We start from the raw sequence: 12,880 nt of genomic DNA on the forward strand, positions 1-12,880 counted from the left end.
AAGGGGGGCTGGGAAGGTGGCTCAGTGGTAGAGCACTTGCCTTGCATGCTCAAGGCCCTGGGTTCGATTCCTCAGCACCACATAAGAAAAAAAAAGCCGGAAGTGGTGCTGTGGTAGAGTGCTAGCCTTGAGCTGAAGAGCTGAGGGACAGTGCCCAGGCCAGAGTTCAGGCCCCACAACTGGACCCCAAAAAAAAAAAAAGCTAAGGGATAGTGCCCATGCCTCAAGACTGGCGCGCGCACGCGCACGCACACACACACACACACACACACACACACACACACAGTTATACAAATAAGAAACTAAATTGGTAGGTAAAAACAGCAGACTTCATATGATGGAAAGATTAGTGAACTTGAAGAGTAGAAAAAGGTCCCAGAGGGCTGGGAAGGTGGCTCAGTGGTAGAGTGCTTGCCTTGCAAGTATGAGGCTCTGGGTTCGATTCCTCAGCACCACATAAGCAGGAAAAGCTGGAAGTGGCGCTGTGGCTCAAGTGGTAGCTTTGAGCTGAAGAGCTGAGGGACAACACCCAGGCCCAGAATTCAGGCCCCATCAACCACCACCACCAACAAATAAAAAAAATGAAAGAAAAAAGGAAAAGGTCTCATGTCCCGTTTTAACTACCCAGTGAAAGAACAGAAGTGATCTAGGAATGGTGTGAGACAGATCAGAGAAGGCAGAGCGGGAGCGCTGGGCAGGCTCTGTCCAGGACCCAGGGATGACACTAGGCCCCAGGCAAGCCTCTGCCTTGCCACCTTCTGACCCGGGGTACCAGGAGAGCGCTTACCTGGTTGCCTTCCACCTCACTGCTTTGTAGCTCTTTGTTTTTCTCTTCCAGAGCCTGGCTGGCTCTTGCATTTCCTTTCACAGGGTCATTACCTTGCCCATTTCGCCCTGGCACAGCGTAACCAGATGCCTCGGGATGCTTGTAGCCTTGGTAGCAGCCTTTCAGGGTGGCAGAGGGCTGGCTTGTATCTCTGGCCACATCCGCTGAGTGCCAGGGCCTGGGCTGGCAGGGGGGCTCTGGCTCAGCAAGGCACGTGGCAGGACCGCTTCCCGAGCTCCCTGGACTCCCCGGGGCCAGGGGTGTACTCAGAGTGCCTTGGTCACATTCCTTCAGTGAACATGCATCTTGAGACTGCGGGGAGCAAGACCCTGGGGTGAAGGACACAGCCATGCTGCCCGGGTTGAAGGTCAAGGTGCTGTTACTATTTTGCCGCGGGAACCTGGGGGAGCAGCTACCCAGCTCAGACTCAGTGGACGAGTGGCTGCCAACGGAGGCGTCTGACTGGCTGCGCCGGGGGTTGTATGGCTTCAGGAAGGAGCTGTACACGAAGCCTTTGGTGACTGTGGAGAGAAGGGGCAACATCAAGAGCTTGCTGCAGAAGGGGAAAAGCAGAGAACTGACAGGAAGACTGTGGTTTAATAGCTGAGACAATGATGAGAGACAAAATATGATGCCTAATAGCAAAATACTGAACTCCAATCCCAGGGTGCATCACGCACGGCTGGAGACAAAGCCATGGCCACCAGCCAGTTCATTCCTGCACTACTTTTTTTTTTTTTTAAGGTTCTTTCCTTTTTTATTTTATTTTTTTTAATTTTTTATTGTAAAGATACTATACAGAGGGTTACAGTTACATGAGTACATTTTCTATTGAGCATTGTTACCCCCTCCATTGTTTTCCCCCTACCATCCCTTCCCACCCTACCTTCCCCGAGGTTTTTTTTTTTTTAAATTGTGATTAAGGGATTACATAATTTCCCGAATTTCACAGTATTGTGGAATAATGATGCTCATTTAAAGTCACAAGTTCATTCTAGCTTTCCTGGAGCAAATTGTCTATCACAGTCTATAACATATAACAGTGTTCACATGTTATACACCATACATGTGATCAGCATCATGGGGATATTTAGTAGTGGTTCGACCAGATGAGTAGGAGTTCTTTGTTTCTTAAGTCCTGTTGGTTTTGTCGTATCACCTGACATTTTGGATTTAGCATCCACTTATCAGGGAGACCATGTACCGTTTGTCTCTTTGCTCTTGGCTGACCTCGCTCAACATGATTCCTTCTAGCTCCATCCATTTCCCTGCAAATGCCATTATTTTGTCATTTCTAATGGCTGCATAATTGTGTATAGATACCACAATTTTTGGATCCATTCATCTGTGGTGGGGCATGTGGGTTGTTTCCATATCCTAGCTATTGTGAACAGTCCTGCACTACTTCTTAACAGTGAAGTGATAGGGGCCCTGCCTCCAACCAAGAGGGCAGTAGTTAACATCACCACATACTTGGGAAAATTTAAAGGGATATCTAGATCATGGCTCAGGAGAACACCCAGTGCAAGCAAGTACATACGTGGCCGAGAGAGACTGCAGGGGCATCACGGTAGGAACTCCTCCCTCAGGGTCAGAATCTTCTGTTTAGGGACTGCTGTGAAATGCTGGAAGCACTCTAAAGTGGGAAGCCATCAGCTAGGCTTTTCAAACTAAAGATTGGGATAAAGATGGTATCCACACGAAACTTCTTTTGTGAAGGTGCCAGTAGAGAGCTTGAACTGGGTACTGTCCCTTAGCTTTTTCACTCAAGGCTGATGCTTTACCACTTGAGCCACAGCTCCATTTCTACTTTTTGGTGGTTAGCTGGAGTTAAGAATCTCATGGACTTTCCTACCAGGGCTGGCTTTGAGCCAGGATCTTCAAATCTCAGCCCCCTGGGCAGCTAGGATTGCATGGCAATGCAAGACAATTTTTATAAATGTATAAAGTTCAGACCCTGAGTATATAACCTTCATGAGAACAAGGACCAACTGTCTTTGAGATCTCTCTCAGGAACAGGGCCCAGGCCCTGAGTTCAAGCCTCGGGATGGGTACACATGTACACAGTGCAAGTGCACACGTGTGTGTGAGCGCACACACACACACACAGAGGCCTAGTTGGTGTGCATAGAGATATTTAGTGCACAAGCTCCAAAACCTTACCTATAAAATGTTTATAGCAGGTATCTTGAAATTTGAATTTTTTTTGACTCAGGAGAGATCAAGTACACACATGTTGCACAAGTCCCCCCCATCTGGTGAGTCCACCATTATCAACCCCCTACAGCAAAACACATGATTGCCCATGTTAAGATTTTTGCAACAGGTTTCTAAAAATACAAAACAAAAAAATCCCTTTGTTTTTCTGTGCTTTTTGGATTTTGGAATAATAGACGAAAAGATTGTAGATTAATATTATTCTTTGTACTGTATGTATGTACGTATGTATGTATGTATTTTTGATGTGCTGGGCCTGGGCTTGAATTCAGGGCCTGAGCGCCATCTCTAAGCTTTTTTTACTCAAGGCTAGTACTCTACTATTTGAGTCACAGCTCCAATTCTAGCTTTTTGGGTGATTAATTAGGGATGAGAGTCTCACATAGTTTCTTGCTTGGGCTGGCTTTGAACCAGTATCCTCAGATCTCAGTTATCTGAGTAGCTAGGATTACAGGTGGGTGAGAGCTTCTTTGTACTTTCAAATTTTATAAATCCCCACAACCCTCAAGCTGTGAGGTGTTTAAAGTCACTCCCCAAATAGTCATGAGGTAAAATCTATTACAAGGGAGGAAAAAAAGCGAACAAAAACTACACATGTTTTGTTTTTGTTTTTTTCTTTGTTAGTCATCGGGCTTGAAATCAGGGCCTGGGCACTGTCCCTGAGCTTTATGGAGCCACAGCTCCACTTCCAGTTTTCTGGTGGTTAAATGGGGTTACACAGACTTTCCTGCCCAGGCTGGCTTTGAGCCATGATATCAGATCTCAGCCTCCTGAGTAGCTATGATTACAGACATAAGCCACAAGTGCCTGCCTGACACTTATAGGTTTTTAAGTCAAACACATGAGAAGTTTATAGAAACTGGGAGAGGGCAGCTTACTGTGTGACTCAAAGGAGATGAAGAGGAAACAGGATTCCGCTGGGCAGTCTGACTGCCAGGACAAGCTAGAAACATGGACAGATCTTACAAGACACATAAGGAAACTACCGCTGGAATTGATCAAAACAAAAACACAACCCAAAGCAGGTTATATTTCATTAATAACCAGTGTTGTTTCCTAGAAATGGAAATTACTTTGACAGCTATTTCCTCCTGTAATCAAAAGCTCTCCTGTGTTTTTCTGACCTGAAAAAGTAATTTTCCTCCCTCAGAGTCAGGTGTGTCCAGTGTGTAAAATTCTTACCTCCATTGTCGATCAGCCAGCGGTTCTGACTGCCCATAGGGTCTTTCTTTTTAATCACACCCACTAGGTCACCTTCCAGAAGTGAGACGTCCAAGTCCTGAGTGGCATTGAAGTTACGCTCTGCCTGGAAGAGTTGCTCTGGGGGGTACCTGGCCAGCAGGGAGGCGCGGAGCTCTTCAGACTGGAACATGTACCTGGGCTGAAAGGCGTCAGAGAGAGAATATCAACAAGAGCGCCTGCGCCTGGCCGCCATCCTAGCAGCCTTATTTGACTCAACATACCCTCCACCCTCAGCAGTGAGGCACAACGATCGATCAGCCACCCTCCCTGCCCACGGGATGCTTCTGTAACTGGGTGTTAGGATAAAACCATGGCCTCTTAGACATGTTGGTGCCTTTATAGCTATGAAGCAAGCCTAATAGACATTTTTGTCACAAAATTTGGATTAAAACACTACCAAAGATTGGGGCTGGGAGTACAGCATGGTGATGGACTGTGTACTTAGCTTACATGAGGCCCTGGGTTTAATCTTCAGCACGAAAATAAAATAAAAAATTTAACTGGAAAAAAAAAGAAAAAGAAAGCACTATTCTCAAGTTTCTGATATGGTGCAACATAGCCTTAAACAATTGAGATTTCCCTACTTCAACTTCCTTAACTGTAAAACAAAGGTCATAAAAATAAGAAAGACAAAGGGAGTAATAAGTTTAATTCTCCCTTTTAAGGGACTATCTGTGAGATTACTCAGATCATAAATATAATGAAGGCAAAGTAGCAGTCCTTTAGCTTAGGAGCCCATACAATCTGGAGTATCTAACTTTTTACGTTTTTTATTATTATTGTAAAGTGGGCTACAAAGGGGTTATAGTTACAGTCTGGTAATGAGTACATTTCTTTTGCACAATGTCACCCCTTCCCTCATTCTCTTTCTTACTCTAGTTTAAAAAATATTGAAAGTACTGAATTGAAAAGGAAAAACTTCCAGGTAAAAAAAACCAGCCAGTTATGAATCACTTGATTATGTTAACTTTTATAATACACGATCAAAAATACACAGAACTGACAAATAAGTCATCTATTAGGTCCCTTCATGAACTCATCTCTGTAGTAATACTTTACTCAGATAGGGAACGATCCAGAGGCTGGCAGGTGTGAGAACAGTGAGCATGCATACCAGCCACTGGCAGTGGCCCACGAGCGATGCTCGGGAATGCTCCCCAGCGATGCTCGGGAATGACCCCAGCGATGCTCGGGAATGCTCCCCAGCGATGCTCGGGAATGCCCCCCAGCGATGCTCGGGATTGCCCCCCAGCGATGTTTGGGAATGCTCCCCAGCGATGCTTGCTTGCGAATGCTCCCCAGTGATGCTCAGGAATGCTCCCCAGCGATGCTCGGGAATGCTCCCCAGCGATGCTCGGGAATGCTCCCCAGCGATGCTCGGGAATGTTCCCCAGCGATGCTCGGGAATGACCCCAGCGATGCTCGGGAATGACCCCAGCGATGCTCGGGAATGTTCCCCAGCGATGCTCGGGAATGCCCCCCAGCGATGCTCGGGAATGCCCACCAGTGATGCTCGGGAATGCTGAGGGAATACATAGCCAGGAGGGAGGAGACCCCGTAACCTTCATTATTATTTTTTTTAGGATACCGGAGTTTGAACTCAGGGCCTTGTGCTCACCACCCCATAGTCCTCTTTGCTTTAGGTATTTTTCAGAGTCTCTTGCTTTTTGTTGTGATCCTCATGTATACAGCATACACACACAGCTTGTTTGTTGAGATGGGATCTTGCTAACTTTTGCCCAGGCTGCTCTCAAATTGTGATCTTCCCTACCTCTGCCTCATAGTAGGTAGCTAGGACTGCAGGTGTGAGCCACCATGCACAGCCTTTATTTTCTATTTCCTAGGAATGGGGTAAACTGTCATCTGCAGAGGCAGCACTGGGCCCACTGACTGACACGGATGATGGTGACAACGCTTCCTGTGCCTTGGGGAGAAGGAATGCAGTGCCAGGAGTGGAAGAGGCACTTGGGACACAGCGCACAAGCTTCTGTCCTGGGGTCCACAGCCAGGGGGTGTGAGTCCCGAGTTCACCCTCACCCCCAAGTCCCACAGCCTTCCTCCGTCCCCACTCACCAGGCCCAAGAGAGACTTCCGAGAAGACTGGCGCTCTGTGGTCTTCCTCTCAAATGGCCTCTTGCTGGCCGGAAGTGCTTCTGGGAAGAAGGTGAAGAGCTGGAGCTGCTGCAGGACCCTGCTGTGCTCCTCGTGGAAGATGGCAATCAGGTTGCCCTCTCTCCCGGTCACTTTGAGTAACTGAAGTCATGGACGGAATTATGATGGAGGAAAGAGGAGAACAGAAATGAAGGATCTTTGAGAGTCACAGGATCTCTATAGAAAGCTAAAGGTCAGCCGCTGGTCACTGTGTGTGATGTTCAGCCAACAAGGGAGATACCAGTGGTGCTACCTAAGGACCAGGTTCGCAACTCTTCTGGAAATTGCTCTTGTTGGAAAGAGACATTTAAGAAGCCCCAGCTTTCATGGCATTATGAAGGGACCAAGACTTCCTGAGGGACAAGATCTGATGACCCCACGGTACATTCCCAGCAACCTCCTGAGATGACTCCCCCAGAGGAGTGAGGGACTCACGGAAAGCAGCGGCTGCAACTGCTCTAGCGCCTGCTGCACAAAGTCGCAGTGGGCTTCGGCGTAGCCGTGGATGCAGTTGGCGAAGAGCCCCTGTGCGTACTGCTGGAACTTGGGCAGCTCGTCCAACAGCTGTGCGTTCAGGGCCTCATAATTGTTCCGGGCAGACTGCAGCTCCTCCAGGGTCTTCTTGTCCTTGAGCTTCTCTGCCCGTTCGGTGCAGTTGTAGAAATCCAGGAGCTTGTCAAAGCGTTTCTGCACCAGCTTGTGGGGCCCGGTGAACATGCTCAGTAACTGGTTTAAGGGAGAGATGACAAGCCGCTCCGTCCTCTCCTTCTGCAGGGACGAGAAGGCACCTGGCTCAGTACGGCACCCGCGTGGTCTCAAACCCTCTACACGGGGCTTCTCCAAGTGCACAGGCACGTCCACTGGCCACGCGGCATCCACCTCATCCAACACTTCCACACCAAGCCCTTTGCCAAGGCGTCTGCCACCTCATCGCCCTGGGTGCCGGGGCAGGGCGGGGCTGCATGGTGCTAGGCAGTTCACATAGGAGGTCAAATGGGCTGGTCTACTTACACGCCCCCTTTCTGGGGTGTCTACAGTGTCTGATTCCAACTTCAGACTTCCTTCTTATATAAATCTGGGTTAGTAATCTCCACACTCCTATAATTCTGTTTCTAGGTAAGCATTCTGCCACTTGACGGCTATCCCAGGTACAGTACTGTTGATAATCATAACTACAGGTAATATCTGTTTTTATTTTTCAGATGATTTATTTATTCCATTTAGAAGATCAGATATTGAGGGTAAGGGTATTGAACACATTAAAAAAAAAAAAAACAAATAGGTACTGAGTAGCATCCTACTAAAACTAATTTGTTACCAGGTATCAGTGGCTCATGCCTGTAACCCTAGCTACTTAGGAGGGGGAGATCTGAGGATCATGGTTCAAAGCCAGCTTGGGCAGAAGAGTCCACCATGAGACTCTTATCTCCAATTTGGCAAAAGGCAGAAGCTGAAGCTCAAATGGCAGAGTAACATCCTTGAGTAAAAAAGCCAAGCAAGAGTGTGAGGCCCTGAAGAGATTAAGCCCCCACATTGCTGCACACATGCGCACACACGTCCATTTACTGTCAGAACACTTTCAACCTCCTGAAGCTTGCATGCCTGCCTTAGCCGTGCAGAGAGCAAATTGTCAAACAACACACAATTCGATTTATCATCAAGCTATCCCATACACATCTAGGTAGAATCTCCACGAATTGGGCCTCTAGTACTTCATTTATAAAGTAGGTGGTATGTTATAAAAATCTATTTGGTAACAGTTCAACTAGTAACACAGTTTTATTATTTATTTTTGTGTAGCCTCCTAAGTAGCTAAGATTACAGGCTTGAGCTACTGGCACCCAGCTTGGACTAACTTTTTAATCCTAGTTTTCTTCCCCTCTTGTGTTCTCTGAATATAAGTGGATCACAAGCTATAAGGAAAACCCACTAACTACCTAACAGGTCCTTTCTGTTCCTCTCCTGAACCAAACACAAACAAGCAAAGCAACCCTGACATGAAGACTACGGGCACCATGTGCTTCTGGTCTCTGTGAATATGTGTTGCGCTGAGGCTGAGACAGGTCCAAGCTACAAAAAGCAGGCTGAACAGAGAGCCACTCACAAAGCTGGCGAAGAGCTGGTCGCTGATGTAGCGATGCACCTTCTCAAACTGCTCCAGGTCACGGTGTCCCCTCTCCACGCACAGGTCCCACATGCTTGCTGCAGCCACCACTTTCACACAGGCTGACTCCTGGCACCCGTGAGCCACAGACACAGTAAGAACACTCAGAAGTTCCTAACCTTCCTCACTCGCCCCACCCCCTCCCTCAGAGCACCTGGGCCTCATGAATGCAAGGCAAGCACTCTACCACTGAACCACCTTCCCAGCCCTGAAAGGTGTTTCTTCTACAACTAGGTCTAAAAGACAGGAGAAAAAAAAAATGTATGAGGGGAAAAGTGAAGCCTGAAAGAGGGAGGTCACCTTAAAAATAACACCTAAATACTGGTGGCTCATGCCTGTAATCCCAGCTTCTCAGGAGGCTGAGATCTGAGGATCATGGTTCAAAGCCAGCCCAGGCAAAAAAGTCTGAGACTCATCTCCAATTAAACACCAAAAAGCCAGAAGTAGAGCTGTGGCTCAAGTGGTACAGCACTAATGTTGAGCACAAAAGCTCAAGGACAAGGCCCAGGCTCTGAGTTCAAGCCCCAGGACTGATACCGAAAACATAAATAAATAACAATCAATAATTTAAAAAAAATAAGCAAAGGGATAGCACCCAGTTAATGCAACAGTACTCATTTTCTAAAATAACCTACAGGTATCCTAGTACCTAGTACCCATCCTGAGGCAGGATGATCATGAGTTTGAGATCAGTCTGAGGTGTATAATTAGACCTTGTTTCAACAAACAACCCATATAAAACTCCACTAAATGGCCACCATGGAAAATGACCGTTTGAGTTCAAATTATTTAAGTTTCATCTTAGCATACTTGCTAGGTGACAGGGAAGTAAACAACACAATGTGGACACACTCACTCGGATATGCTGGAGGTAGAGGGACAGGTCTCGGATAAATGATTTAATTAATCTCTCTTGCATTCGGAAGTTCTTTTCTGTTTCCTCAAATACTTCATCCTTTATCTGTTCAAAATAAACAAGTGCTGTTAGCACATTTGTATGTTTCCCCAATAGATATTATTGTCAAAACCATGTTTTTTAGAATCACTGCATTAAAATTTAAACCTCTGAGCAGGACGCCAGTGGCTCATGCCTGTAATCTAACTACACATGAGGCTGAGATCTGAGGATTACAGTTCAAAGCCAGCCCGGGCAGGAAAGTCTGTGAGACTTTTATCACCAATTAACCACCAGAACACTGGTAGTGGCTCTGTGACTCAAGTAGTAGAGTGTTCACCTTGAGCTAAAGAGCTCAGGGATAGCACCATGGCCCAGAGTTCAAGCCCTATAATGTGGAGGGGGGGAGGGGGGGAGTATGGATAGAAATTAAACTTGTGATATTTTTCTGAATCACAGTGTTAATTTGGACACCATTCTATAGCTCTGAAAGGTTTCTGCAACATTTGGTCCTCTCTGTGTCCAAACCGCCCTCCCCTGGGCGCCCTGTCCTCTGCCTCCATCAGGCTGCCGGCACTGCCACGTTTGCCCACACAGGGCTGTTTCCCTGGGCTCCCTGCCTAGTGGGCCTCCCACTCTCCATCCACCAAACCTGGGCCCCTCTGAAGGCTTAGCCGAACTCCCAGGACAACAGAAGCACACACTCTCATCAAAGGCCCATTTTTTTTTCTATGTACTACAGCACTCAGGGAACAAAGGACAAAACTTGGCAACTGAAGATCCTCTGCCTTGAATTTTCCACTTGCTGTCAGATGAAGCCTGGAGACTTCCTGTCTGCTCTCCATATCACTCACTCTTTGGTGCATGCTTCCTTATTTATAACGTAAAATATCCAAGTAGGCGAGCTCCTGAATGTGTTTTCTTGCTTAACTGTCTACAATTTTAGATCTGTCTCCCCACATAGATTATCAGCTCCTTAGAGACATGGAAAAACCATAGTAATTATTAATGTGGACTCATCTGGCCTCCTAAGTTGCCTTTGTATTTAGTGTATGTTGGCAACTCACTGGGATACAAATGGAAGGCTGGATGGGTGGATCCACAAAATCCATAGCTGCAGGCTCTGTTTCCACCAGACAGCAAAACCAGGCAGGCACCAAGAAGGGAGCCAGGCCAATTGGCACCAGCAGCCACCCCACAGAGCCCTGAAAGCATCTTCACATGCAGAGCCCTCACCTGGGGAGCGAATCCAGTGAGGTGCTTCAGGTGACTGCTGACGCGGTTGGACTTCTTGATGATGGAGTGGATATTCAGTTTGGAAATCTTCTCCATAAGGCTGTCTTCATCGCCCTTTCGGTACTTGAGCACTAGTCAAGTCAAAGGATTGGTCAAAAGAACAAATAGGGGCTGGGAATGTGGCTTAGTGGTAGAGTGCTTGCCTAGCATACATGAAGCCCTGGGTTCCATTCCTCAGAACCACATAAACAGAAAAAGCTGGAAGTGGTGCTGTGGCTCAAGTGGTGGAGTGCTAGCCTTGAGCAAAAGAAGCTCAGGGACAATGTCTGGGCCCTGAGTTCAAGCCCCAGGACTGCACCCCCCCCCAAAAAAAAAGTCATAAAAAAAATCAACAAATATTTTTTCGAAATCAGACACGAAATTAACAAACCAAACTGGAATTGTGCTTGTCTTCATGAACTTATAATTCAATAGAGAAAATAATAATGCAAAGGATCATTTAGGATTAGACACGATAGCTAAAGAATAGCAGAGACTCAGGAGCTGGAGCAGGCTTAGAGATGAGGGGAAAGAACAGGGAAATCTGTGTCCAGTGCCAGGGCCTGTCAATCAAGGTTATTTCTCTGAGCATCATTTTCCACTTGGATTAAACATAGAAAGTAATACTTTTGGCATCTCAAAGATTGTATATGATGATCTAGTACAAAAACAAGGCTTTTAGGTATAATAATCTCACACAGTAAGATGCTATTTGACTAACCACTGGATCACATATCTGGGAAGGCAGGATGGCAGCAAAAAGGACACTTTCCTGTAGAAGATGAAGACACAGCACCAGAAGATGTTCCAAAAGGAAGAAGGGACTCAATGGTAGAGAGCACAAAAGCCACAGGAGCTGTTACATACAAATATGGGTGAGGTGACTAAAATAGAGGCTGAGAGTGAGTTGTAGACAGCTTTAGGAAAAGTGTGGAACAGTGGAGGGACAGGTAGAAGGCACCAACCAGTATTAAAGAGACTCTCTTGATTTAGCAGTTACTGTGCTGCACAGAGTATGCAGACTCGGGTCTTGGGAAGAGATTGATGCTCATTTTGTCATCTAGAAAGAGTGGGGTGCTGGTCAATTGACTATTGATGCTGGGAAGGGAGGGGTGGGGCTCATACTAGAGGGCAGGTCACAGGGGTCCTAGGAAGGTGAGCAGATTTATGTGAAAGAAGATAGAGTCCTAACTTTAGAGAAGACAACTAACTGTATAGATAAAACAAATCTAAAGCATGGATTGAAAAAGACTACCTTAAAGGAGCAGAGAGAGAATGACCTGAGCATGGAGATCTCTGACTGTCCCCCCTCCAGGCTGTCCTCTTCTGTCCTGGAAGATTCACTCACTTACCACCCACTGCTTTACCACCAATGCCTTTATCCACCACAGCCACCACTATGGAGGTGCCGTTGTCATTATTATGCCTTTCTTCTTCACATCACATTTCCCAAATTCTACTCCATTTCTTTATCAAAGCCTATTCCACTTACAATCTGCCTTGTCAACTCTATTAAATAACCTTTGGAGAAGAGCCTCCTCTTTAGCTACTATGCCTTTCTTACCCAGATCTTTTCGACGTTTATATTCATTAATGTTCACGTTGATTTCCTTCACAGCAAGGACAGCGCTGGTTAAAGGTACTTTGTCTGGGTGGGAGTCTGGGGTAGAATTCAGCAGCTCCATTAGCAGCAATGGGTAGCGCATGACTCTCTGTACTGGCTTGATGAGGAAGGAGCCCAGATTAATATAATTGGTACACCCCCTGTAAAAGCAGGCAAAAAAAAAAAGGTTCCAGCCCACAGTAATAAGGTGTTTCTGGACACTGTGAGCTATTCATAAATACAGCTCTGTTCTCCTCCCTGCTTTGTTTAACAAATACACTCATATATTGCAGCAAGTTCTGCAGCATGCCACTGGCTGATTTTCCTGTGCCAATATCAGAATGCACGACATTGATTTATAAAGCCATATTTGGCCTACTGGTCATTAAGACCCACAAAATCATTGATAAGTGACAAGACAGACATGCATCTCCTTTGTAGGCTGCCTGCAGTCTTGTCCACCCATACTGACAATATTGCATGGTCCATGATAATGTTATAAGTATC

The 12,880-nt window shown here is 46.4% G+C and overlaps 1 protein-coding gene across 1 annotated transcript in view; it reads right to left on the minus strand.

Annotated features, from left to right (window-relative positions):
* Dnmbp (dynamin binding protein) overlaps nucleotides 1-12,880 on the minus strand; it is a 54,197-nt gene that overhangs the window by 2,963 nt on the left and 38,354 nt on the right. The window contains exons 8-15 of the mRNA XM_013017580.1: nucleotides 12,335-12,534; nucleotides 10,732-10,862; nucleotides 9,457-9,561; nucleotides 8,541-8,669; nucleotides 6,872-7,204; nucleotides 6,359-6,538; nucleotides 4,226-4,424; nucleotides 788-1,347 (exon numbers count right to left, since the gene is read on the minus strand). Of these exons, the coding sequence (XP_012873034.1) occupies nucleotides 788-1,347; nucleotides 4,226-4,424; nucleotides 6,359-6,538; nucleotides 6,872-7,204; nucleotides 8,541-8,669; nucleotides 9,457-9,561; nucleotides 10,732-10,862; nucleotides 12,335-12,534 (1,837 nt within the window). The remainder of the gene's footprint in view (nucleotides 1-787; nucleotides 1,348-4,225; nucleotides 4,425-6,358; nucleotides 6,539-6,871; nucleotides 7,205-8,540; nucleotides 8,670-9,456; nucleotides 9,562-10,731; nucleotides 10,863-12,334; nucleotides 12,535-12,880) is intronic.

The sequence above is a fragment of the Dipodomys ordii genome, unplaced genomic scaffold (assembly GCF_000151885.1).
Source record: "Dipodomys ordii isolate 6190 unplaced genomic scaffold, Dord_2.0 Scaffold36, whole genome shotgun sequence".
Classification (NCBI taxonomy): domain Eukaryota; kingdom Metazoa; phylum Chordata; class Mammalia; order Rodentia; family Heteromyidae; genus Dipodomys; species Dipodomys ordii.